The sequence below is a fragment of the Phoenix dactylifera genome, chromosome 13 (genome assembly GCF_009389715.1).
Source record: "Phoenix dactylifera cultivar Barhee BC4 chromosome 13, palm_55x_up_171113_PBpolish2nd_filt_p, whole genome shotgun sequence".
Classification (NCBI taxonomy): domain Eukaryota; kingdom Viridiplantae; phylum Streptophyta; class Magnoliopsida; order Arecales; family Arecaceae; genus Phoenix; species Phoenix dactylifera.
Window position 1 is genome coordinate 4,967,062 of NC_052404.1, and position 27,967 is coordinate 4,995,028.

Consider the following 27,967-nt stretch of genomic DNA (forward strand, 5'->3'; position numbering starts at 1 on the left):
CTGTGGCAAGGTCATATCACCGACTATTCTTCTTGCAGTACCAATGTATTAGCCTCCATTAGCAGGGTCCTCAACATAGCCCGACTGCAAGTCTGAATCTATTTCAAGTCATTATCTTTTCTTGCATTATGTTCAGTGTTCCAGGCCAAAAGGCACAATGTCAGAGCAATAAAATACAATTCAAATCAGAAGCAAATACATTCAATCAGAGTCATACAATATTCTAAAAATATACATATAATCAATGCATCAAATTCAAAATCACGAATAATTCGATTCGTAAAACATATATATAGTTTGCCGATAAATCTAGAAAAGAGGTTACATAATTTATCTTGCGAACGCGATCCACAACAAATTCAATTAATTCCGCAAATCTCTCGCAGAACCTAATATTCAAAAATCGTATTCTTCTTTTAAAATTCATCACAATATATGTATACAAAGACTTAAATTTTAATATCTTCCCATGGCTGGCCCTGCAGGAGTGCCTAGCACCCCGAGTTTGAGTTCATACCCGTAAACCACCCTCTCTCTTTATTATTATTATTATTTTTTCTTTTCTTTTCTTTTTTTCTTCTTTTCTTTTTCTTCTTTCTTCTTTTCTCTCCCGACTCCCCTCTTCTCCTTCGGCGAAACAGGGGATCCGTGACCCCCCCCACTGCCCCCTCTTCTTTCCTCTCGATCGAACCCAAGGGCGGCCGTGGTGGCCGGCCTTGACAGCGGCAGGAGGTGGCGGAGCAAACCCGGCCACCCCCGGCGACTGGCGGCGGTGAACACGCCGACGGCTAGAGCAAGCCGTTTTAGACTCAAATCCGGCGATTGGCCGGTTCCAACCCACAACACGTCATGGCCAAGCATTGAGAGAAGAGGAGAGGAAGGTTAAGGATTCTTACCTCTACCCCGACGAAGTCCGGCGACTTTCTTCCTCTCCGGCGCTAAGGAAGAAGAAGACCCCTCGTACCGAAGAAGACCGACCCAAAGCTCTCTATCTCCCTCTCTCTTTCGGCGGCAATACGAAGAAGAAAGCGGCTACCTCGGGTGGCCTCAAAGAGAAGGAGAAGAAGCCCTAAAAACAGGGCTTTCTTTTTCTTCGGGATGGAAGGAATTCATCCCGTTGCCTCACGTGCATTGCACGTGAGGCTAAGGCTTGGGACTAGGCCGATCAAGTGGACCAGGCCCAGTTCCAGGGTCTCACAATGTCTCTTCTTTCTTTAGCTTTTTCATCGCTTACTTTTTTTTTACGTTGATTTTTTTGACTTTGGTCAGTGTGGGTGGGAGGGAGCACGTGGAAAGAAAAGGAGAGGTTTGTATCCGGCTCCAACAACCGCTAATTATTGGATTACATATGCAATTGTTGAGATGTAAGAAAATGAATTTGAATTCTAATTTGAGGCAATTCTTGATGGATTGATGAGTATCCCTATAGCTATTAAACCTATGGGAGAGAGACACTCCTCCTCTCTCTAGAGATTTATTAAAATTTTAAAAAATATAAAAAAATATTATACTGCCATCGAAGACCTCATTATTTTCTATTTTAAGAGTGAAATTTTGAAATTTAAAATTACCAATCTATTAAGAATTTTTCAAATAAATATAAGTGGAAAAGGATTGATGTTGGTTAAAAAAGAAAATTCACTATTTCTTAACTTATTATTATTCTTCTTAACTAAGATCAATTTAAAATTCTCTTCCCTATTTCGCACTAGCAATCTCAAGCTACTAAGACCAAAGGGTGGTCCTCGATGCCATCTTAAAAAATTTAAGCAAGATGAGAAGGACAAAAATTCTTGATCAAATTGATATAGATAGAATCGAATCAAAACGGAATCTACTTTATGTCTCTTCAACTATTAAAAAAATTTGTTTTTGATGTTTTCTTTATATGTTTTATTGCCCATCAAATAAGCCTATCTGCGAAATTGAAAGCAGGGAAAGCCCAATCCACAGTGAAAGCAATAGCTTTCTCAAGATCTAAGTCTTGGTTTATCCATCTTCTTTTGAGCCTTTCTTTTTTGTCCAATGTTTTAAATTTTAGATTTTGGACAACAAGGATTTGCTGGATTAATTTGAATGCTTAATTTTAGATTTTTATTCTGTTTAAAGGCATTTCCTCATTTTTTTTGTTTTTGTTTTTGGGGTCGTTGTTTCCTCGTATTTATTTTCAAATTTTGATTTTCCCCACTTTTCTTGGTCAAAACAATGATCTTTTTTTATTTAGAATTTAGGTATTTTTCTATATTTATCGCATAAATAATTATTTTTTAATATTAATTATTTAATTTATCTTGCAAAAAAAGTTAAGAAGTGTAGATTGAGTGAGATAGGTTGAGATGGAAAGATATCAAGCTTTACAAATTAGATTAGTTTATGAATAGGCTCCGTTTTGGGAAGCTTTTGGAGGGTCAAAAAGTACTTTCGAGCCATCCAAAAGTCCTTTTAGATGAAAAAGAATGCTTGGTAAAAATTTCAAAAAGCTGTTTTAACTTTTCCAAAAAGCTAAAAATAGATTTTTTAGGATAAGCTCCATTTTGGAGTTTTCTGAAAAAGCTATTTTGAGCTTTGTCGGAAAGCTTTTTTTTAACCAAAATATCCATAATAAAATATAATAATTACATATTTTGTCCCTTTATAAACCTAAAAAGCTGTTGGAACCCTAACAAAGAATCCTAGCTCGGCTAGCCGTGAATCAGACTCCCTTCCATGCAAGAAAAGATATTCTTGTTTCCTATTATTATTTTATACCTTTATTATTGTATTATACTATAAATATAATATATTATTATATTATATCATAATATATTAATGTGTTATGTTAAATAATTTAATATTATGTTATATTATGAAAAATTAATTTACGCTAATAATTATAATATTCTATACCTTTATCATTGTATTATACTATAGATATAATATTATATTACATTATATCATATACATTAATATGTTATGTTAAATAATTTAATATTATATTATATTATGAAAAATTAATGTACGTTAATAATTATAATATTTTATATCTTTATTATTATATTATATCATAATATATTGATATGTTATGTTAAATAATTTAATATTATATTAAATTATTATGCTATAGTATACAATGTTATATTACTATATTATAATAATATTATATTACATTATAGTAATATTATACTATATCATATATTTATATATTAATATATATTATATTTTATTATGCTCTGTTGTATAATACTATACAATATCTTTTATGGTAATTCTGTCGTACAAAAGTACTTTCTCATTTTGTTTACCACATATATGTTAAAGTACCACAACACTTTAGAAATATAGTTACCAAACAGTAAATAGGTTTTTATAAAAATTTTATTTCAAAAAATTCTACTTCGAAAAGCACTATTGCCAACAGCTCCTAAATCGGCTTAAATAGGCCAAATTTATGGGTGATGGTTTTGTATTTGCTATTAGTTCATCCGCCCCCCTATGTTTTTCGTAGGCTCGTAGCCGTTAGGGCGACCGTTATGCTTTGGGGAGCGGACGCAGCCCGAAAGTTTTACCATCCAACTCTCATCGCTCGCCTCCCTCCCTCCCTCTGCCGCTGAGAAATGCAAGCAAACGCCTTCGCCCTGCCGCTACCCTTCAATTACCTTCGGCCTCCGTCGCCGAATCCAACGCTCCGACGTGTCCAACTTCCCCCATATCAACCCGTTCTCGGAGCCAAGTCTCCTCCACTTCTCCGAGGTTCCTGCTCTCTCTCTCTCTCTCTCTCTCTCTAAAGCCAAATCACCTCCTTTCCTCTTCTGCCAACGAGCTTGTTTTCTTTATAACCCCGCAGCTGTGAAGAAGAGCAAGGACGAATTCGGTGTTGAAGATGACGAGGACTACGGCGGGCTGCCGAAAGAATTCTATGACGATGTATGTCACTCCTGAATTTGCCTTCTCTTTATTTCTATCTCTCGCCGTAATTTTAGCACTGGAGCGAGATCAACCTTATGTTTGGAATCGTGCTGTCGATTAGTTGGGCTTCCGCTCTTCAATGTCACTCGTTTTTTTTCTGCTGGGCATTTTGTCGTATAGGTTGTAGCCGATTGTTAGCTTGTTAAGTTTCCTGGGTGATTGATTATTTTCTTTTAATTAAATTCATTTTTATTTTTTTAATTGTTTTGTTGCTTCAGTTTTTATTTTGGATAGTGCATGAGATAAAGTTCTTTGGGTGATTTGGGGAGCCTTCAATCAAGTTTTGTATGCTTTACTTTCAGATCGCTGCTCACCAGAAACCCGACTCGTTCCTTTATGCTTTCTAACATCATTACATGAACATGAAAGACATCGTGGAAGGTGCTTTCATGAGAAAAATGGTTCAATATGGTCATTGAGTAGTGGAACGATGTTTAAAGATAATGCGAATGATCACAGAATTCTAGTTATGACTTTTTTTTTTAGTTCAGTTTTTTCCCACTTGGTGCTTGTAGCTCTAATCTCATTTTTTTTTTCATGGTAATTCCAGTAGTGATAGATTGTTCTAGTTGCTCTCGTGTGCACAAAAATAGATGTTATATATGCACTGGAATTTCTTAGGGACCTGTTTATTTTCTTGAGCATCTCTTTCTCAGGAGATGATGAGTGGTGAGTAGTTTGAGATTGCACTACTCAAAAAGCATGCACTCGATATGTACCATGATGCTTTCCTTTGTAGGATCTTAAGATTAGATAGATGATTGCGCATGTCTATGGTTGCTTAGGTTTCCACGGAGTTCAACTGAATCAACCAACCTTATTTCAGCTTTGTTCAAAGAAATTTTCAAGGACTTGTCAAGTTGACTTAATTAAACTTAGGAAGATTGTAAATGCGATTAGTTAGTTAAAGGTTATAGTACACCAGCATTTGTATGAACACTCGACATGCATAAATCTCAAGAGTCAGAATCAACGGATCATTTGTTTTCCTAAACTGAATCATGAAATATTTCAACAAGTGAAATGCTTAAATTTTATCACAATTTGTTAATAGAGTTAAACAGAAAGCTATTAACTGCATCGAGGATGTCATATACTCAATGTTGTTGATCAAAGGATATGAAGAGGCAGGGCTAAAACATTGTAAACTGAGATGCATCTTTGTTGGAAAACCTGAATGTTAGCACCAAACATACCTTGTCAAATTGGCACAAAACAATATCTTTTCAAGTTGGCACAAAACAATGTAAATGGGGAAACAAATTCTACCATGATTTAATTATACATGCAAGCTCCATTTTTATTTGAGGTGTTTATAACATACACTTATCTTTACTCTTAGATTAATTGTTGCCTTTGTTATTATCCAGTTTTCCTTTCATATTTTTCTCACCATTCTTCCACCTCTCCTCTCTCCAATTGATCTCCGCTGACTACTCTAGGTTGAAATGTTGAGATCAGATTGATATCTGTTCATACAATGCTTCTCAATGTAATGGTGGAGCTGTGTCTTTGGTTGGCTCCGGAACAAACCTCAATTGATGAGACAAGTCTGTATCATTGTAGACTATTGTGCTTAGCCTCAAATCCATTTACAACGTATCATTCTCAAAATAAAGAAAAAATTCTAATAAAGGAAAACACATGCGGCCTCCACCTTATAGAATTGTTCCAAATAAGACTATTTTACAAGTATATCCAACTATAGTGCATGGTCACTATAGTATATGCATGCATTATAAAGATACCAGTGTTATGCATGTGCAATGATCACAAGAGGAAGCATGGATAGCCATGATTCCCTGTAGAATTAAAGATTTCTACTAGTTTTTCTTAAATGATAAATATATCTTGAATTTTGATGCGTGACTCTTTCTTCGAAAAGGGGGGGGGGAGAGAGAGAGAGAGAGAGAGGGGGGGGAGAGAGAGAGGGGGAGAGAGAGAACTGTAGCAGTCCTGTGTCTTAAAGATGTGTGTATGCTGTGTAGTATAGAAGATGTGGGGCCCACAAGTTATACCCTACTTAAGTCAGAACCAAAGCAAGAATAATACCAATAGTGTTTCTAAAAGAGGGTCTCACTGGCTGAGGCTCAAGGCATTCACATTGACAATAGAGTTGCATTATCAATCTGTATCATAAAAACTATAACAAAGATCGATCCTTGCGTTAATAAAGTCATAAAAAGTGGTGAACCATTAAAAATCATTGCTAGAGGACCTTGTGAATGGACCGAATTAAGCTCCATTTCACAAGTACTTAAGCTTCTTAGTCCCTATACAAATGACTAAACATTTCATGTATTAATTAATTAGCTTATTCATGGTCATATACATGCTCTGATAAGAAGTTACTGTGATAATTTTAACAAGATAAAGCAGTGTAGTGATCCTTGGTTGCTTTACATCGTAAATTAGTCTAAAAGAATATTGTTTTTCGTGCCATTCCAATTGCCCCAATGTGTTGTACATGTCCAATGTCATATCTTCTAAGATGAAAGTAATTTTTTTCCTGATTTACCCTCTCTTTATATTTAAAATGCAGAAGGCAATCTCTTTATATTCTTGCAAGTATGTTTCTTTGTTCTTTCTTTCTTAATTCTCTGTGAACTTGCTAGGAAATGTCTCCTTCATTATTTATGTAATTCCTGCCCATCTTTCCTTTCAAGTTTTTTTTTTCTTCTACATCATCTTAAGTAAGGGAAGAGGGCATATTTGGTTTAATTTAGTCTTTTACTTGAGTAAAAGCTTGGACAAAATTATTCATCTTAGTGATGATTTGTTGGGATTTCTTAGCTCTAGAATTAATTATCAACTACAATGTCTAGTTCATTTTTTTATTTGAGATAAGTTTTTCCATGCTTTTCTTTGCTCTTCATTGACTTTGTCCATTCTAGGAGTGGCAAACATGCCAGCAAGAGAAAGCTAAGGAGTGGGAAGATTATCGCCAGAAGGAGGAAGCAAAGGAGAATAGAAAGATAGATGAATATCGAGAGATAGGCATGCGCTTAAAGGGATACCCTGAGGAAGAAGTTCGCAAAGCAAGGAAATTAGTTTCAAGTTTTATAAGATCTGCTGAAGAAGTTGAAGAGGTAATTTCCCGAACATTTTTCCGTCCCTTTTTCATGTGTCATGGTACTTAAGTACCGTGCTGATGACAGATGTAATGGTTGCCACGAAAAAATTGCATAGAGTGGTGACATAGAGAGATGGATGTAAGCTTATTTATTTGGCCAAATTTATAATGCCATGTGAAATATATTTTAGAATGGTGATTGGTACCATTTTGTTTGTGTATTATGAACACTACAAAGTGCAAAATAAGTGTGCTATGGTAATGGTTGCGAAGAAAAAATTGCATAGAGTGGTGACATAGAGAGATGGATGTAAGCTTATTTATTTGGCCAAATTTATAATGCCATGTGAAATATATTTTAGAATGGTGATTGGTACCATTTTGTTTGTGTATTATGAACACTACAAAGTGCAAATAAATAAGTGTGCTATGGTAGAAATTATTTGAATTTGCATACCATTATATTTAATGCAGTCCTTTGTATATTAAATTTTTACTTATAAAATAGCCATTTTTTGGCGCCCTTTTTGCAACTTAATATGTTTGTTCAACTGCTACTCCTGCAATGGAATCTATATGCTGAGTGTTGACTCCTGTTAATGCGTCCAGCCTCATTTCTGAATTGTTTGGGAGATGCAATGTTGATTAGAGACCTCCTTAGAGCACTTTTCATATTATGTAATATAATTTCCTTTTTCTATAATTTATCACATGTTCTTTTGCAATTCCGGATGCTGTCTTGTTCACAATGCTATCTTCATAGTAAACTCATAATAAGGTCAGTATACTGACAATCAACTAACAATAGCGACATTTTGTAAGTTATCTTTATTGGGGTTATCTCCATACATTTTTACACCACATTTATACTTCATAAAGCTAGGTCATTGAAATCCATATCTTTCTGTGAATTTATCTTTTATTCAGGTGATACATTCTGGTTCAAATATATTCTACAAATTTTACATCATGGATATATATTAAAGAGTTCCCTTGTAATATAATTATTGTTGATCCAGAAAATTTCTACTAAATGGACCCTGGTGTAGACTTTTCCGCAAACTGAAAATCACCTTGTCTCTTAACAAATATTATAATACTTATCAATGCTTTTCGTTCATATTATTATTCTAATATATCTGTGGATCACACTGTTTCCTTAACACCCACAAACTTTTTCATCCATATCATCTTTCGCCGTTTCTCCATATTGATGTTAATCAGGTTTATGTTTTTTCTCATCCTTTACATATTTCAACTAGTTTTTGTTTAAACTAGCTCTTCTTTACATCTTGAACCAAATGGATTGCTTTGGAGACATAATTGTTTATTTCATCATAAAATGCCCTTTTTCTTAGAAGTTTGTTACCAGATATGCCTCAAAGGCCATGCTAGTTGGTGCAATTTTGTGCTCCACCTTTATTCTTATAGACTGACATTCTGGTGCTTATATTTAAAATATTTTACATTTTCTTCATTTTATGTATCTTTGAGGAGTCAAACAAAATTTTTCCATAAAATTTTCATAGACCCATCAGAAAAAATCTTGGCTTGCAATTTTATGTTATCTTGGATGCCAAAAGTGTTTTACATGTACTTTTGTATAGTCTTTGCATCCGTGTATAACGGGTTTTACCTAGGTTAGTTGTATATATCAAGCAGTTGCCTAAACATAGTGATGCATTTCAGCATTAGTCAACCTTTCTCCTGATCAGCCAAGATTCATTTGCGTAGGATTACTGCAAGAGCTTCATAAGCTGGCTCACAATTATGCGATCATGACTGGTGGAAGCATTACTTACCTTGAGAGCATGATGGGCAATGGGGATGTTGCTCATCAGTTATAGTTGTCATACTGAAATCAGAATCTAGCTGTCAATTTTTTCAGGGTTTCCATGCCTATCAATTAGGTTTAGACTGTAGGGACATGAGCTGGCTTTTGAAGATAGATCATCGATCTGGTGTTGGATTATCATAGTTTTGCTAGACTGGCTATTTTTATAATCAATTTGGCCTTGTGTTGTCATGGTATTGCTGAAACTGGCTATTCAAATGGCAAGACAACTGATTAGTGTATGTTACATGAACACGCTATTTTGGTTATCCTTGCTCATATGACAATCAGAATGGAATGAACAACTTCTGGAAGCTTCATATTCAAGTTCTACCTTCTAGACTTTCTGTCTTGTTGATAAGTTACTGGTAGGATGAATACATGCATTCCTGAGGCCGTGGTCATGACTTTTTGGGTTTGGCCAGCTAAGGTTATACTATTTTGGGGGTTCAGTTCATCCTTGATCTCTTCTCTCCTTTAAGAATCTTGTGATGCGCCTTTGCATCCTCCAGTGCTCCTGAATCCTTCACTGAGAATTTCTGTTAGTTTTTGAAGCATTTCTCTCTTCTTCTTCTTCTTCCTCTTCTTCCTCATCTCCTACTTTTTCTCCTTCCTTTAATTAATGTTACTTCATTATATTTCTGTCTGATCTTTTTCTATGGGTTTTTCTCTGAAGAGTCTTCTTATAACCTTGGCCCTGGCCCATTGAGTCATTTAATTTGTTATTTAAGTCTTTTCCTCTTTATCCTCTTTCTTTCACTCTTGACAGCTAACTTGCTCTTCTTTTTTGAACTTTCAAAACATGAATTTCATTCCCTTCACGACTAGTCACTTTTATCATGATCCTTCATTATCTGTTACCGTTTAAGCACCTTGTCAAATGTGATTTATTGGGTCATCTTGATGGCTCTAAACTTCAGCATGCTCTACTTCTTGTTTCTTTGTCATCCTTTAAAGAGGCAATGGAGACTGCTAGTTCTGCTACTGGCACTGTTCCACTGCCTTATCTTTCTCCATTATTGAGCTGCATCAGTTTGAGTGATCAACTGCTCTTTCTTGATGTCCTTAGGGAACCATAATTTCCATCCTCACATTGCAAGGCTTTTCATGGCTGAAAAGATCTAGTATCATCTTTTGGTCTTTAGATATAATCAAGTGGGTTTCATGAGGATCATATTCTTTGTGAAATGTAGGCAGCCGTACATGGAGAACAATCTCATCTTGAGATCAGAAGTGGGACGATCTGTTTTTCTGACACCAGTATGGCAACCAGAGTGTCAATGCTTTAGGAAGTATCAGCAAGTATTCCTTTTCTTGATGTGTTTATGCTCTGATGCTGAGCTTATATGAAGCATTTCTTCTTTATCTGTGTTTTCATTTGTAGTAGTATTCTAGGAGTTTTGTGAAAAATATAAACAAACTGAATTTGTTTCCATGGCTGTATTAAACTTGCTTTACTATGTGCAGAAAATTGAGGAGGCCGCTGAGAAAGGCGAACTTAATGAACTTGTTCTAATGGTCATTTGGAATCGTCTTGATCTTGCTCGACGTGATGTATGTGCAGCTCTTTTCTGTTTCTTTATTTGTTGAATGATTCTTTTTTACTTTAATGCTTCTTATTATTATAATACTTCATCCTTGGACTGGGTTGTATTGCAGAACTTTTAATTCTTTTTGTTGCCTCCAAAATTGCTTAAGGTATATTTTTTACCTGTTTTGATTTCTAGTTCTCTGCAACTGTTTGCAGTGGATTAAACTTTGGGAGGTCAAACTACTATCAATGTTCAACAATATCGAGAGAATGCAGTGTACAGAATTTTCTTAAAAACTACCTGTGAGGACCTGTGCGAGCATGTGTCTAGTCCCATATCAACTATACACCGAGTAGATCTTGGATAGAAAGCCAAATAACACCTTTCATCTTGCTTTCTTACGTGAGGTCATAGGTTGTTATAAATAGTATCAGAGCGGACCCAACTCATGGCCTATGTAGACTAAGGGACAATGCAGCCCAAGCCTGTTAGGGTTGACTGTAGACTAATCATGGTGTTTGTGATTGGATTTGACTTGATTTGGACCCTTAGCTTGGAGAGGGTGCCAAGGCTTGAATGGGGAGAGTATGTGAGGTTTCGTACGGGCATATAGTTAGTCCCACATCGGCCATGCTCTAGGTAGTTCTTGGGGGCTTATGTAGGGCCAAGAGACCTAAAAAGACACCTTTCAGCTAGCCTTTTGGGTGAGGTTTTGAGTTGTTACGCTACCTCTGTCGTTTAACTTGATAAATTTGTTACAGACTAATGCTAGTAATGCACAAGGGCTAGTTCTCCGTAATTAGTTTGCATCTAGAATGTCGTGGCTTCAGGCAAAGATGCCTGTCAGCAGGTTTGAATCTGTTTCCACCAGTGACCAAGTTAAACTGGATATAGTGTCTAAGTTTGGGTTTTGGTAGTTGCCACCACATTATCTTGTTATACTATTTGCAAAGTTCTTGATTATACCCCTATATCCATGTACATACAAAGCACTATATGATCACTTACGTAAGTACATTTAGCTTTACCCAGCCAAAATCCAGCTTATCTTATCTCAGCCATGTAAATCCTATGGAAAAATGACCTCGCAAGTAGGCATGGTCAAATACACTTGAATGGAGCTGAGCAAATCCAGGCTGCACTCAAACTACAGTCAACTTTTGAGGAAAAATTACATCCAACTTTACTTTATGGAGGTCATTTTGGAGGTTTGACATAATAACACTTCTTGTTGAATGAGTAAAACACACATGTTAGCCTTCTGGGAGGTGATAGATAGTTTGATAGATCTAGAAGATGATTAGACCATTAGTACACTTTCTTTCCAGCTGCTGTTCATTTTCCTAACACTATTTTATTAATTTTCTGCTTTTTTTCATCATGATGATATCTTGGCTCTTATGGAAATGCATTTCTGTTTCACCTGAATTACAATGTCACCTAATCAAGTGTTTTTTTTTCGTTTGTTTCCATAACCAGGAAGAAAAGGATGTCATTAGAAGCCTAGATCTCCTATATAGAAGGATAGAGGTATGTTATTTCATTCAAAGATTATGTTCCTGTTAGATACCTCCATAGCTAAGTGACATTTTTAGGTTTCAATACGTTACTCCAATCAACAAAGCTTGTGTTTGTGGTCCATATTTTAGCATTCTGATTATCTTAACTCCTCCAAACACTTGTTTCTGGGATGTCAAAATATCAACCACTTCTAGACAGAAATTTTGAAGAGGGAATCTACACCTGCCATGAGATTGCTCAATGACCTTTTGAACCTCCATGATGGATTTGATGATGAGGGGTGGCTGAAGAAGTGTAGAAAGTGCATGATAGACACCTTTCCTCGAGAAGACCCTCTCAGTATGCTTGTTCCTGCTGGGTTTGACATTGAAAAAGTACGTCCTTTTTAAATAAACTTGGACATCAACTTTTAGAATCCTATTTGCTTGATGTAGATTAGTAACCAAATCAATGAAGAGCATTATCATATAAATAGTCAAGTACTCATTTACATTGTGGATAGCTTTTTCAGAAACTGTTAATGCAGGAACGTTTTTTCATCTTAAAATTTGTTAAATCTATCGTGGAATTTATTATATTCAATGAATATAAAAGATACTGGTAGTTAGGTTAGAGCATAATTCTTGGTGCATGACATATATTTTTATTATGAGTTCCCAGCAATTAGATTATGATCAACACCTTCATACAAGATGCTTTGTTCTTGGTGTAGTTTTGCATTATGCTTGAATCATCAGATCATTCTATCTACAAGCATGATGACCTTGTATGCTTACTATGTCGATACCTTTTTGCACCTATTTTACATTAGCTTTGTAGTATTTGTTGCATTACCTTTTTGCGCATGCAGTCTTCAACTCTAACAACGTTCTACTTTATATGGTACAATGTCCTTTATGTTTAAAGAAGGCTGGTGTCTATGATGAAACCCACTTCACTGGAGAGCGTAAAAACATGCAAAGGAAACCAAATGAAGTATTTGTACTTCTGGTGTATAACTAAGTTTGTAATGCTCTAGTGCTAGGAATCCACCTTTCAAATCATTGTATAACTTTTGAATATTTATTGATACAAGCATACAACTGAAATGATTATCCATTTGTCTTTGTTTACTAGTAATGTCGATCAAGGATAGAAATACCAGTGCTAATATGTGCATACCAGCCATAAAGAACCTGTATGGGTAGGGCATTGGTATCGATATTCCCCTCAGTAAGTGACTTTGCTGTTTCAGCGGCAAGAGGCATACCTGATGTCAATATCGTGCCATATCGTATAGGTGAGGTACCGATACAGGGACCAATACGACTACTTGAACCATTTTGATTATTCTATGTATGATACTATGTTTCTTTGATTATGACCTTGTAGATAATGCTATCCAGATTTCTAGATGAGTTACAGATCAGCAGGACCTGGGACTCATCCCAACCTTTGACCTCTATACTGTTATTTCTTAAGAGAGGGATGAAATCTCCCCAAAACCACATAGATCGATTTGATTCTTACATCATTGTTAATCTCTTGATTCCCTCAAGGCCTAGGCCTACACCTAGGCCCTTGCAGGAATAGGATCCAGTGTTGATGTGGTTGAGGTGGCATGCTTGTGTAGTGAGATATGTATGGGGAAAGGATTGCAAGACAATATCTCCCCACATGTGGCTTGTTATAGGTTTTGTCTCTAGCAGAGACAAAGCATATGATATGTTTTGTGGTTTTGTTGTGTTTGAGTCTGATAGGGTATGCCAGACTCACTTGGAATGTAGAATTAGTAGCATAACTCATGACTATAGATATATGTTTATTCAGATAGGGTTTAATATGGTGATATGGGGCTTGATTAAGCTCAGGTAACTAGTCTCCACATAGGGTGTTAGTTGGGTCACCTAGTAACTAGTTAGGTTCTGATTTTTCTTGAGGTGGTGAGGACTTGTGAATAACTCCAAGTTGAAAAGGTTGTAGTAAGGGGATCAGTTCACTCTTAATGATGTTCAATGCAGGGCATGTTTGCACATTTATAGGCCATACTAAGTGCCAATACAAGTTGTTAGGCCAAAGGACAAGTATAGAATGGTTGGAGTGGTTAGAGTATATTCATAAGCATTTTGCAGTTATTTATGGTCAAAATGTTCTTATTATGATTAAATGGTGGGGGAGGTGATAATCACGGGTGCCTGGACATTGACCACCAAGGCAACCATCTGAATGCAATGATTCAGCCTCTCATATAGTTCATAGATTTCTAGTGGGAACATAAAACTGTCCATCCTGTAATTTACCCTGAAACCGAGCCATTAGTCAATTGAACAATCAGAATCTGTGAAATTTTTCTGAAAATTCTAAGGAAAAAAATCATGAGATAGCCATGGCAACAGTTGATAATTTCAAGAATGATGTATAGCTTTAAGGAACGTACTCTGACAAACACTCTTTCAACTAACATACCATATTTCAACCAGATACTTGCCTATTTACTTGTTTCAATTATGCTTCTGTGGAGCCTTATTGACTCAATTCCCCCTCCTTTATACTCTACTGAAAGTTTAAAAAACTTTGTAAAAATTTGCATTACATCCAATGAGAATATGAATGTTTCTGGTTATGTGCACTTATTAGTTTTGTAGTCTCTTAGCTGTTGAATGTATAATGACATACTCTAGTATCTCCTACCAGTTGCAAAACATATTGGATAAAATTGTTCCTAGAAGTTGTTAAATTCATATGCAAAATGTTTCTTTTGTGATGGCGTGGTGAGAGGAAGTGTTGTAAGTTGGGTCTTGACCTTCATGAGGACCTCCTGCATATGGTGGTGTTAGCCATTACTTATTTATTGCAGGCTCTTAGCATGTAAAATCAACAATTATTGATAGTTTAAACATTCCTGAGCATTCACAGCCCATTCTTTGGCTCTAAATAAGTTATACTACATTTTGTTTAGAATTGATCTTAAGTGTTGACAACTGGTGATAGTCTGAACTAGGCCTTAACCTTCATATATGGCCTCTTGCTTTTGGTTCTGTCAGCCATTGCTTAACAATAAATGGTATCTGGGGCAGGAAATCAGCGATTTGTAACAATTTGTCAAATCTTTGAGTATTTGCCCTCCTTTATGTGGCTCTTCAGTGTTTACATGATAACGCAAATTATATCACAACAGTGCTTGGTCTCCCTTGTATTGATTTGGTCAACTTGTACTTATCTATTTTTCGTGAGACCAAAACTGAAATGTTCTATACGTACTCAAGTCTATTCAGTGTTACTGATTGAAATCTGCATTCTTATCAGGGTAAATTTATTAGAATTCACTGCATTGAATCGTTGATGTTTCTGTTTTAACAGCACCAAGGCCGAATTGGGTTGCCACCCATGGATGATGATGATGTTCTCCTAAGGGTTGATTTTGTCAGAGAGGTTGATGCGCTGCTGTGCGATGTCCGAGCAGAACAAGGCAACATCCAGTCTCCACAGGGACTTGATCCTGAATCAGTTGCAACCCGGTTGAAGCAGCAGGAGAAGCAGCAGACCATTCATCAAGTAGAGGCTCTTCTAGAGCTGGCAATCTCATTGAATTGGTGATAACTGTGATCTAACCCTGGCAGCTGTTTTTATATGTCATCAGAGGGCTAGTCTTTGTCATATGCTTTGTCTTGCAAACATGGAGGTAGAAGATAGATCCAGCTCATGCATTTCTCCATTATGGATACCAACAATTCAAGCAGCAGTAGCAAGTGCTAAAAATCGTGGCCATCGCATCCTTCAGTGTAAATAACTAAATACCACACTCAGCTGGTTCTTTATTAATATGCTTGTTGCCATAGGTCAATCATGTGAAATACACAAATCATTCTGATCACCTTTAGATGGTATTCTATCAAACAGTTGGATGGCTGGCTGCATCCCAATTTCTCTCCCACTTGGCAATTTCGACAATGATGAGTAATCCATACTTGAGAATTCATTAAGCTTGGTCTCGTACATCAATAGCAGCCAAAGGCATGATGTTTTTGGCAACCAAAGAGATAGCAAGATTATTTTGTTATTGCCTTCATAACATGAGTAGGAGATTGGACAGTTGGGCTGCTGTTGTCTATATTAGTATTTGAAGTTATCTTGTTACTCTTTAAAAGATTTGCTCTACTATTGGTAGTCCATTGCATGATTGCCTTCCCATAGTGCGAGATATGACATTTGATTAACTTCATCTGTCTTGATATGGTCTATACTGCAACAACCAATTTCCAAATTCACAGTTAGTAGGGATCACATCAATGCCATTTATCCAGATATGAGTTGATGGTAGTGTACGCTGACGTGATGATCCATTCATATCCAAAAGTTCGACATACAGAGGGTGCAGACTTGGCTATTTGGAGCGTCTTCTGCACTGAGAATATTGATCAATCATAAAGACTGCTGAAATTAGCAACAGATGCTTGAGCATTTGGTTTATTTTATTGTTGAAGGCTGGTAACCTCAGGGTCATTACTAAGAGCCATACTGGCGAACAGGACTTTATTTAGGTGATGAGAATTGGCTCGGTGGTTAGCTGGGGACTCCCCTGATCTAATAAAAATAAGTTTCGATAGCAACCGATCTGTGAAGCCAACTAATAGTCGCATTGGTCTCCTTTGATCTTACTTTGAATAGAGGCAAGTAGAGATGCAGCCATCAATTCTATTATCTGAGGCTAATAATTGCCACAAGATTAAGCTAGAGCAGGCAATTCAAACTAGCTTTTAAATGTATGACTGGTGTTAATAAGCCCTTTCAGCCTGCAGTACAACAGATGGCGTACCAACAATAGGTTACGCAATGCCACCAGAAGAATGCGTAGCACAAGATCACAAGTTTACATATTCTTCATCTTGCTGATTGGCAGATCCTTTGCCAGAATACATTTTTTTCCAACAAATTATGGGGAAAGCAGCTGCATAACTAATCTGTTCAATAGATCTTGTATATTATTTTTTTGCCTCACAACAATTAATTATATAGGAAGCAAAATATTAAATACCAGCATATTTTCTGAGAAACAAATTCATAGGTATCCATGAACACATCCATGGTAGCAAGGAACAGATCCTTAATATTATGATCTTAACAAGGAATTCAGAATACTTCATTGTTTCTGGCACTAATCGTGAGAAGCAACTGGGAATAATATAAGACATTATATTAGTGTGACTCATAAGCAGAGGATCACACCAAAAGACATCTATGATTTCCATCAACAGAAATAATTACAGAGCACATACACTACTGGGTATTCCCTAGCTATATTTTAACAATACTATGTCATATGTCACATACTTATAGGGTATATATCAACAGCAAATGTGTTTTAACCAGACTGGTACACTAAAGAAAACCATCTTGACCATGCACAACATCCACTGTAGCATATCTAGGAAACTAGAGATCCATCAAAATTCACGATCAGGGAGGATCAGAGGAGCTACAAGGGTCCAGATATAGAGTGCTGCAGTGGCCCACTCAGTGCAGATCCGCACCCAAACTGACGTCCAACCAACATCAATCAGCTCTGAGCTGTCTGAAGTGGAGCTGGTCCACCCAGTAAGAACCATAGCTGAATACATGCTAGCAAGAGCAAATATAAGATGGAAGAATGTGTACGAGTAGCTGACAGGTCGTGCTTCGCCTTCTTTCTTATCATCTTTTCCTGACTCCAACTCACCATCTTCAAGCAGTGGCTTTGTTGAACCTACAACACACGAATGTGAAGAGAGCGAAACAGCAGTCAAGTGGATTTCAGAAATTATCCTTGACCACTGGCCACTAAAGAGGACAATATAAAGTGGCAACTTGTTGACACATTATCATATTCAAATCCAATGACAACCATAGAACAAGTTCAGCAATTCAGAGAACTACTTTCAACTCACAGGACAATCAAAGATATCTGGAATAAAGACATTGACATGACAATTAACATGTTAAATGGTTCATCTATGGTATAAAATACCTGACTTAGGGGAGGATGGGGGTGACAGAAATGATGTGGATGATCCAGTCCGAACAGCAGAATATACAACCGAGATAACTGTTGTGAGCAACCCAAGAACAAGCGTGCCTGTAGATACTTGTTTGGAATGTTTATGGAGACCATTGCATGCATAATCTCTAGGTTCACTCGAGAGCCCACTGTAGCACAGATATGCACAGTAAACTGAGATTACAGAAGCAGGCAACAAGCTGCCATTCACCTGTTCGGATCACCACCAAAAAAAACAAAAAAACAGAGAGATCATTTGTAACTTCTGAGACAATGTAGGTTGAAGGAAAAGAAAGTACCAAGGAGAATGAGGCTTTTTCCAAAAATGATACAGAGAGAGGCCATATGGAGCTTTTATCAGCAGTGAATAGTTTTGTTAAGGTAGCAGAACCAGAAAATGGGCTTCCCTATAATAACAGTTGGATTAGGTTTCCCTTTGCCCTCAGTTTTTCTTGTACCAACTACACCGCTTTAATGCATTTCAGAGTGGTAACAATGGTTATAATATTCTAGAATCTGCCTCAACTTTAAAGCATCGCATTCACAATATCTATCCATGAATACTTGCAAGACGCTGGCATACTGCACAAATTTTGATAATTTCTATCAAGCAGCATCTCCAGACATATATTCTAATGCAAACTCTTATGGACATCTCCACCACTAAGAGTATGACACGCAACTTGGCTACTGCACTCGCTATACACACATGATCAATGCATGCAAGAGAAGAAAATTGGAGCATATACAAGAAAATGAATCTTCTAGACCTTTGTGCTTACCTCTATTCTTTTGTTCTATAAATAAACTCTATTGCCTATATGAAATGCAGCAATAAAAAATGGCTAGTGAGCCATACAAGAAAGCCAGGTCTCATTTGTAGCTTGGGGTTTAATTTTTGAAAGCTGGCTAAGTTCAAAGCTTGACTCACTTATAAGTTGAGATGAAAAATGGAGCTTAAACTTGATAAATAGTTGTAAGATGGACTCCAAAGAGCTCTTGTATGCCATGTTTTCAATGACAGTGGTTAGGAATACTTGAAAATACATTTAGGTCACTAGTTTTGCCAAAAACTTCAAAAGTTTACACTAGAAAGATAAGATCAAGAGATTTACAGTGACTTCTGTATGCCTCCATAATATTGATTAAGTGCTTCATAATTACAAATAGTATTAATATCATAAAAATTCTTTCCCCAGCTTCTGAATTTTAAAAATAAATAACAAAATACTTATCAATCATCCATACAATCTGCATTTACGAACATAAATTCTTATTTGTGCTAATTTTAAACGAAAAATGTCAAAGCTTATGTCAGTGATTCCAATTACCTGTGGGTGTAGTGCAACAACAGCAAAGACAAAAGCAAGAATCATGGTCATGACAATGAAGAAAACATTAAGACCGCAGTCATGGCCTGAGGGATTGAACCACATGAAGAGCACTCCTGAGAAAGAGTATGTAGCAAGGTAGCATACCACTGACACCGACAGTAAAGCAATGTACCTGCAACATTAAGATGCCAAGAAATGAAATGACGGTGATATTCAATTCCAAAAAGTCTCTTTTTTAAAAAATAATTCAGTAGATTAACTAACCATTTCTGCTCATCTTTTTCAACCCATGCATCATTCCATGTGTACGTGAAGTCTAGCAATAAGATCACTTGAACTAAAAGAAAGAACCCAGAGCCAAATTTTGATAGGGTTTCTGCAGTAGACCAAATTCCCAAGAAGAATGCACATTAGAGTGTTATAGGACATCAAAATTCGGAGCCTCAAATTGCCAGCATCATACAAGCAATAGTCTCAAGAATTAAACTTATTAAATAAAGCTTAACAAGATTTGTCAGAATATTCAGTCACATGGCTGGGGCATGTTGGGTGCCTGATAAGTCATATTGCGTTAATAATTATCTTAGTACTTCTATTACCTGGCAATTAGTATCCTTAGCCAATATAAAGCTAGTGCACATCCATGGGCACACCATACTTTGGCAAATTAGCCAAGTTTTATAGAAGGGTCATCCAGCTGTGCATAGATCAGCCTTTGCATCTAGTTGGAGATACATGTTTCATCTTGGAATCAGATGGTCAGTCCCTCTCCGGATACAACGGTGAATGGGGATTGTCGATAATTAGGTGGTAGTCACCTCATGACGCACATAGCAGCTAAAAGAACTATATTTATGACAAGCTTTTATGCCAGCATAGTCGTCCTGCCCTATGTTGATTTTAGGTTTTTGGTAGCATTGAATTTTAATCATGAACCCTTCATTCTAAAATTGACATTAGTATAGCCACTAGGTGTCCACTTGCCATGCTGATGTAAAATCAAATCTAATATTGATGATTAAGCCAACCGGCTTCCTTTGCCTAACGTTAAAAAATGGACACTCCCATTCCTATAACTGATGAAGTAGCACTAGAGGTGGTAATGGGTTGGTCAACACAAACCCATCCTGAGCCCAATGCAAAAGTGGACTAGGCTTGGGTGGGTTTGGCATGGCCGAGTTGGACCTGGGTTGAAATTCTTGACCCTACTCAAATTTAGGTTGGATTTGGGCTGAGATATTAAACCAACCCAACCCGAACTCAAACCCATATATACATATATATATATATATATATATATATATATATATATATATATATATATATATATATATATATAATATACATATATTGGATGCATCTTTATTTTCCAAGATCTCACAAGTGTTGGTTTAACTGTTTGAAATTCAGATCCACATTATACTCACACATGGCCTCCCTAGTTCATTTTGGCTTTCTTTTAGATATTATTCATATGGCTTGGGAGCATCTATAGGTGATTTGGCTAAACTGATCTAACCAACCCAACCCAACCCGACAAAACTTAATGCAACCTGATCTTGAACTTGAGCTCAAAAAATTGAGGTTAGGTTTGGTTTGGGTTGAGAAGCTTGGGTTAAGGGTTGGGTTGGGTCAGGTTCTCAGTAGATGTCTCAAGGTCTTAGGTTCAGCCTCGGATGACCTCCAACCCAACCCAACCTACCCTATTTCCATCCCTAAGTAGCACCAAGCTTCCTCCCTTAACACTAATGCAGAAACTTTCAAATAGGGGTGTGAGAGATAAAGGCAACAGCGACACATTCTTCTCAATATAAAGGTGACATCATGGATCATGGGCAAGCTCAAATTCAAATGCAAGGGCGGAACAGTGAGTGGAATGGGCAGCTACAGGGTTACCATCAAGAGCGAAGATAGAGCATGTGGGCTAACTCAAATTCAGATGGCTTTTGTGTGTGTGGTTTTTCTTTTTTTTAGGGGCGGGGGGAGGGTGAAAGGAGAAGAAAAAATCTTGGCAAGCAACTAGATATTAAAACTTGTAGCTCATTCACTTGAACAAGCATCGTGTTCCTAAAACGAGAATAAAGCTAGTGGACACTCCATATTTAATTTGTTCGTAAGTGATGATACTTTTGGATACTTGGACATGGCATGCCATGATATGACAAGGTTGGACACTCTACTTTGAAGTGTCTTACGGATGTCAACAGAAAGTGCCCAACACTAGGCACTTTGGTTCTAGAATATCAGCCAAGGGATTCTTAGTTTGTATTGGACACTTAGAGCAAAGTATCATTAAGGTTTTGTGGACACTCCAAGTAAAATATCTTAAGTAAAGTGTCACTATGTTTTAATCCAAAGTTTTCATAATTTACATATACTTTAAGCAAAATATAATTATGTCTTAAATATCAAAGTATCATGGTTAATTATCAATTTAAGGATCTCACAAAATCTTAAATAACTTTAAATAAGCCTAGCGAACAAATTAAACTAATTGAAAATTCATAGCTATTCCATTAATTTACTTGTTAGATAGCATCTATAGTTCTAAGTTTCTCTCTCTTCTTTTTTTGGAATAAGCACTAAAACACAACCACATACACGTATGTAAGTGATAAATTATATATATTATATGTCATGTTCGTGTGCCTAGACTTTCGGATATTTGACACTTGAAGGCACTTAGACACTTTCGGATATATTATATTTGTCCCTGCAAAGTGTCTAGGTAACACTGGTAATAAATGTAGCCATTGCAAACATTGTGGAGAGAAGTTTGAGGTTAGTTATGGACAGAGAAGAGAGTGAGTAGGTGAGACATATAAGGTGATTAGGGTGCTATAATGGGTAGAGTGGTAGAATTTTGGTTGTCATGGGAAGAGAGGTGTAAGCCTTGATGGTTTCCTAGTAACGGCAAAGAGGTTTGTTAGTAGGTGTCATGGGCAAATGAATCAGTCAAAATGTTCCAGACTTTGAGATTTTCCCCATGATGCATCGTTGTATATCAGAATGATTTCAAATTGCAGCTGAGGAGTTGGGGGGCAAGAAGGGGAAAGAGATGAGTTAGGTGGGGACACATGTCAAACAATTAAATGTATAAAGTACGAAAGAGAAAGGAATAAATTTAAGATAACTTAACAATAACAAAGTGGTGATGGAAAATGGCATTTCCACATTCATGATTTTTTTTTTTTTTTTAGTTTAAACTTAGAAACCCAACAATAAGAAGAATTTGAAACTTTGCTATTTTAGTTCACTTATTATTTTATTTATGCAATTTATTCGATATCAAACTCATTAAGAAGTCTCTTATGGTTGATTTTGATTTAAGTAAAAGATGTTCCTCTATCAAATTTGTCATTTAAGTCACATAATGAATATCATCTAATCTAGTGATTGTTTTGTTTCACTCAATGAAGCAGGCCATTTTAATACTCCACTTCTTTAAGCACCATTTTTAAAAGCTAGCTTGAAATTAATAAAAAAAAAGCATGATAATCTAAGACAGGCATTTTCTCTCCTTTTGTCCCTTTCTCCTTGTTCTTTACAACCATAGAGAAACTTTATCCTCAAGGTTGCTTGAGATAAAAGAAAATCAAAGAAATCAAGGTCAATAGATTAATCCAAAAATATCAAATCTTCTAATTCCACAATTATTTGGCTGCAATATGTGCTGACCAGACAGAATAAACAGAATGTGAAGAAATATTATAGCTATTATTGCTGGCAAAAGATAAAGAAAAGTAAAGAAAGAAAAAATAGGCACTAAGTTATGTACCCACACTAGTTATACAGAAGATAATCATAACAAGGTAAGGACAAAGATGGTACATTGACATTTGGACATAGATAGAATGTTGACATTTAGCAATGTTCCCTAAAAATGGAAACAATGATGAGAACATGACAATAGAAATTTAGTGATAAAATCAAGAAATAGACATGTTTAATAAATAGAACAATTAATTGAGGCCGTTTAGTTTCTATTAATGCCTAATTTTCTAAACTAAAAGCAACTCACCGTAGATTGTAATGACTATATTTGGGAGGAAGAACATAAGGATAATGAGCACCGCCCAAACGACAATTTTGGCAATCCATCCACCATGATGCCATGAATATCGTTTGTCATTCTGGTCCTTGACACCGATCATCATCAGGGCAAATATCGCGAAAAACAAGAAATTTCCTAAACTGACACGGAGGACTGCATCGGTTTGAAACCATTCTTTTGATGGTGTGTGGGAGAAAGTATTTATCCCTGCAAAGAAGAATGGTCCAAGTAACTAATCAAGTAAAATCCCTGTTGAAGCATAAACATGATAATAGCGCCAACTAGTCCAGTGACTACCCTATGGGAACATGAGCGACAAATTAAAATGAGCCATTCTTTTGGCATACGAGACTATATTAACACACATTACAAACAAAATCAGAAAAATAATGAACACAAACTTTCTGGTCATATTACAAGATATGCAAAATATTATTATAATCAAATTCCTAAATTAGGATACAAGGATGCTTATTTGATGAGACAAGGAGAATAGAAATATCAACAAAATTCTGCCACTTAGTAGAAAATCAGACATAAGAGCAGCTGCACTAGTGCTCCAGTTCAGTGGGTGCTCCTTTTTGCTTCAAATAAGACACAGCTGTGCGGTTTCAGTTCATAGGATGATAATCCTGCAGCCTGATGAACACTGGGATCAGAATCACTTGAAAAGAATCCCGGAAATGGAAGGGAAGTATCAACCAACCGAAGCCAAACAACTCCTTCTGACTGTTCAGGCAAGACAGTGCTCTCCGGATGGGCACTAGCATTGAAAGAAATGAACAAGTCACCATCATCTGAATTTGACAGCTTGTCATCCATCTCTGCCCTCAATGTCATGGCAAGGAACTTGCATGATGGCTTTCCCCAATTTGGCCGCGATTGACTGCTTCCATGCCAGTCAATATTTTCTAATTCCAGAAAGTTCCTTCTCTGAAAAATATCTCCTCTACGCATTCTAAGTGAACTCATAAATGCAATGAATTGGGTAATTTGCCTGCCAAAGACTGTTTGTAGGCCATTCCAGCCAATAGGCTGCCTGCCAATGTAAGATGGTGAACCACCTGTTGAGTAGCCACACTCATCTCCCATATTAAGAACAGGAACGCCAAGTGAAACAAACAGGACAAACAAAAAATTGCGTATCTGTTTAAGCCGGATATCAAGCACAGTATTATTGTTTGTGGAACCTTCTTCACCACAATTCCAACTTAATTCTGAAGCCAGGTCACCATTACTGAAGCTGACCAAATCAACAAGAGTTAGTCCAAAGTTCTTTGTAATATAGTTGAAAGAGAATGCTGGACCCCTGGAAGAGAAGAGATCCCCACTGCCACAAAGTCGGGTAGCAAGGTCTCTGAGTAGTCCTTCACCCCTCAAAAAGTTCCTTACATCACTGCAAAACCTTGTGTTCATTTCTGCCCACCTTTTCCAATGAGGAAATTGGATTTCCATGTACGAATTGTCAAGTGGGGACCAGCAGTCCGCAATGATCTTTGTCTTGGATAGTATTGGATCAAATGCTATAGCTTCAACTAAAGGGGGACGAGATAAATAATCACCATTTAGGCCTCGAGCCAGAAACGAAGAATTAATAAAGCAAAAGCCATCAACGTGAAATTCTACTACCCAATGCCGGAGGCTGTCCAAAATCAGTTGCTGAACAACAGGATTACTACATTTCAATACATTATAGGCCCCAGACCCCAAGTCCCCGTCAACAATATAATAAGATGAATTATCAATTCCCCGAAATGATATTGTCTGACAGGCTGCATCCCCCTCCACACCCGTCTGAGTGAAAGCAACCTCCAAAAGAACCTCTATGCCATGGGCATGCAGCATCTTAACCATCTCTTTCATTGAATTAATAGCTGAAACACCATCAGATGCATGCCCATATGAGTGCATCGGTGAAAAGAAATGATATGGAAAGTAGGGGCCTTTATGCTCATCAAAGGAAAATATTGGCTCTAACAAAACTGCGTTAACACCAAGAGTTCTGAAATGTTCTACTTTCTCAATCAGACCAGCAAAAGTCCCAGAAACGTTTTCAGGCAGGCCGCTGGTCTTGTTCTTTGTAAACTGCCCCACGTTCAGTCGATAAACAACAAGTTTCTCCATCGGCAGCCGTGGATGGACATCACCACTCCAATCAAAGCTATGCTCAAAGCCTAGAGAGCCAAGACACTTCGCTAAGGACACCGATTCACCTCGATCCGGAACGAAATCTCCAAGCACCTTGGCATATGGATCCAACAAGACATGATGCGCATGAAATCTGTCCTCCTTATCCCAAAGCCCCGATCCCTTGCAGCGATATCCATAGCTGACAAAGTTCCCCATACTCTCCATAGAAACATGCCATATATCGCCCGTGCGATTAACATATGGATCCAAATCCATTTCTAATGATGGTTCCCTTGTTTTCCCATCAAACAGACACAGAACAACACCCTCCGCATTCCTCGAGAATAGAGAAAAATTGACGGCTCCATCATCAGAAATAGAAACACCCAAGGGCATAGGCCATCCAGGACCCAAACCAACAGGAACACAAAATTTTGTCTTCCTATGAGTTCTTATGTCGGAGACGGACGCCGGCGAGGACACTAAAAACGATAGATAGAATGGGATCCGAGCAGAATCAAACTCCAACTCCACCATATATCCTCCTAACGAGTTCCGGACAAACGCCACCTGCGAATCCTGAACTAACAATTGAGAAGAATCCGACCTGAATATACCCCAATTCATAACCAACCCATCCTCACCAACAGCCCGAGGCAAGGACGAAACTTCAACACGAACAGCATACCTCATACTCTTCGTCCCCACCAATACCTTCACGAGCCCGCCGATTTCAGTCCTAAACATATAAGAAAACGGCTTCTGCAACTCTTGAGTGGAATCACTCACTCCCAAATCAGGAGCTAGCTGTTCGACAGAACTCTGCGACATCGCACAGACTATTAACTCATGAGAACTACGAGAAGTATGCAAACTCATGGGAACTTTTCCACTATATCTGCATCTTTTTTGGACTGAAGGAATCAGCTCCGCGATGCCGCGGTCCGCAACGCGTGCAGCCGGTTTCATCATCAGCATCGAAAGAGTAGATGCCATCATGAATGAATACGATTGCGATTGGGAAACGGTGTAAAATCACTCCAAATTCGGGAGGAACAAAGAGCAGATCGAAGAGATTTATCGAGATCTTGGAGGAAAGAAAGAAGGTATGGGGTTTTGAAGGAAGAGAGTAGGGAAGGGGAGTAGTAAATTTAGAGGAGGAGGAGGAGAAGGAGGAGGAAGGGGAAGGGGAAGGGCTTCTTACATGGGATTTTTTCGAGGAGGGGGGCGGCGACCTCGCGGAGGATCCAGGCAAGGATGAGGGAGAGGGCGAAGAGGCCACAGTAGGCGAGGCGGGCGGAGCGGCGGGACATGGAGGACGCGACGGAGGTGCAGAGGCCGCAGGTGCAGCTCGCGCAGCAGGATGCCAGGCACGACGCCGCCCACATCCCCTCTTCACTTCACTTCACGCCTTTCTTCTCTCTATCTCCGTTCTTTCACGGCGCTGTCCGCTTCCTACTTTTTTTTCTCTCTCTCTGCTCCTCGACCACAGAGAGATCCAGGAAATAACGACAGCTGGAGAAAAGAGCGGTGGAATCCGAGTTTGGGTCGCGAACCCGGTTATACACGAGCGTGGAGCACGTGGGACGGGTCGTTGAGAATGGTGGATCAATTGGTCACAGAATCGCACGCGGCTTCGATCCCCCACGTGGACTGGGACAAAGGACGAACAAGAACTGATTTTGTTTTTTTTTTCGCTAAAGAGCAAGAACTGATTCCGATAGGTTCTCTCAGCTTCTGGAATTAGAATTTAAGCAATGATGCTGACTTTAAATTAAGTGAATCCAACCAAAATCAAATTGCTTTAGATCAAAATACACCATCAATTTCAAACTATCATTGTCTCAGTATGGTATGAAATTGTTTCAATACATTAATAAATCTTTCATACCACACCATGCGCCCGACATTGAATCAGTATTTTACCGTACATTTTATACGGTGAGAATTGCAGCATCGTGTATCATATTTGAGATCATTTTTTAATTATCTAAAAATTGCAAAATAATTATAGTATTATAATATATTAATTTTATGCAATAAAATATTTTTGATGATATAATAAAATATATTAAGAATGAGTGTAAATAACGAGAATAAGAGAGCAATGGAATCCGAGTTTGGGTCGCGAACCCGGTTATACAAGAGCGTGGAGCCCGTGGGACGGGTCGTTGGGAATGGTGGATCAATTGGTTCCAAAATCGCACGCGGCTCTGCGCCCCCCACGTGGATTGGGATAAAGGATGAACAAGAACTGATTCCGGTAGGTTCTCCAAGCTTATGAAATTAGAATTTAAGTAATGATGCTGAATCCAACCAAAATCAAATTGCTTGAGATACACCATCCATTTTGTACATGTGCCATGCTATCATTGTCTAAGTACACTATGGAGCTGCTTTTCGTATTACGTGCCAATATTACGATCAAATTTGGTACAGTACGATGTATCATATTTGAAATCATTTTTTTAATTATCTAAAAAGTACAAAATAATTATAGTATTATAATGTATTAATTTTATTTAATAATT

The 27,967-nt window shown here is 37.4% G+C and overlaps 3 protein-coding genes across 3 annotated transcripts; 1 reads left to right on the forward strand and 2 right to left on the reverse strand.

The window, feature by feature from the left end:
- Window positions 1-3,477: 3,477 nt before the first annotated feature.
- Window positions 3,478-15,867, forward strand: LOC103713861 (protein PALE CRESS, chloroplastic). The gene is made up of 7 exons (XM_039132836.1): window positions 3,478-3,729; window positions 3,824-3,903; window positions 6,840-7,034; window positions 10,320-10,406; window positions 11,864-11,914; window positions 12,100-12,279; window positions 15,245-15,867. The coding sequence occupies exons 1-7, from the start codon at window positions 3,594-3,596 to the stop codon at window positions 15,479-15,481; spliced, it is 966 nt and encodes a 321-aa protein (XP_038988764.1). The 5' UTR covers window positions 3,478-3,593; the 3' UTR covers window positions 15,482-15,867.
- A 1,107-nt stretch (window positions 15,868-16,974) lies between these two features.
- Window positions 16,975-26,948, reverse strand: LOC103713863 (probable serine incorporator). Its single transcript, XM_008800912.4, has 6 exons — window positions 26,641-26,948; window positions 23,274-23,513; window positions 19,517-19,628; window positions 19,250-19,424; window positions 17,889-18,129; window positions 16,975-17,627 (listed from the first exon to the last, which is right to left on the reverse strand). The coding sequence occupies exons 1-6, from the start codon at window positions 26,822-26,824 to the stop codon at window positions 17,329-17,331; spliced, it is 1,251 nt and encodes a 416-aa protein (XP_008799134.2). The 5' UTR covers window positions 26,825-26,948; the 3' UTR covers window positions 16,975-17,328.
- On the reverse strand, window positions 23,685-26,634 carry LOC103713862 (isoamylase 2, chloroplastic). The gene has a single exon (XM_008800911.4). It carries the CDS (start codon window positions 26,433-26,435, stop codon window positions 23,871-23,873), a length of 2,565 nt encoding a protein of 854 aa, XP_008799133.2. The 5' UTR covers window positions 26,436-26,634; the 3' UTR covers window positions 23,685-23,870.
- Window positions 26,949-27,967: the final 1,019 nt, after the last annotated feature.

Coding starts and splice junctions, on each gene's coding strand:
- LOC103713861 (XM_039132836.1), top strand. CDS start 3,594: ATGCAAGCAAACGCCTTCGCCCTGCCGCTACCCTTCAATTACCTTCGG. Junction 10,407..11,863: donor TTGATCTTGCTCGACGTGAT/GTATGTGCAGCT, acceptor TTCCATAACCAG/GAAGAAAAGGATGTCATTAG. Junction 12,280..15,244: donor CTGGGTTTGACATTGAAAAA/GTACGTCCTTTT, acceptor CTGTTTTAACAG/CACCAAGGCCGAATTGGGTT.
- LOC103713862 (XM_008800911.4), bottom strand. CDS start 26,435: ATGATGGCATCTACTCTTTCGATGCTGATGATGAAACCGGCTGCACGC.
- LOC103713863 (XM_008800912.4), bottom strand. CDS start 26,824: ATGTGGGCGGCGTCGTGCCTGGCATCCTGCTGCGCGAGCTGCACCTGC. Junction 18,130..19,249: donor TTGTTGCACTACACCCACAG/GTAATTGGAATC, acceptor TGATCCGAACAG/GTGAATGGCAGCTTGTTGCC. Junction 17,628..17,888: donor CCCATCCTCCCCTAAGTCAG/GTATTTTATACC, acceptor CGTGTGTTGTAG/GTTCAACAAAGCCACTGCTT.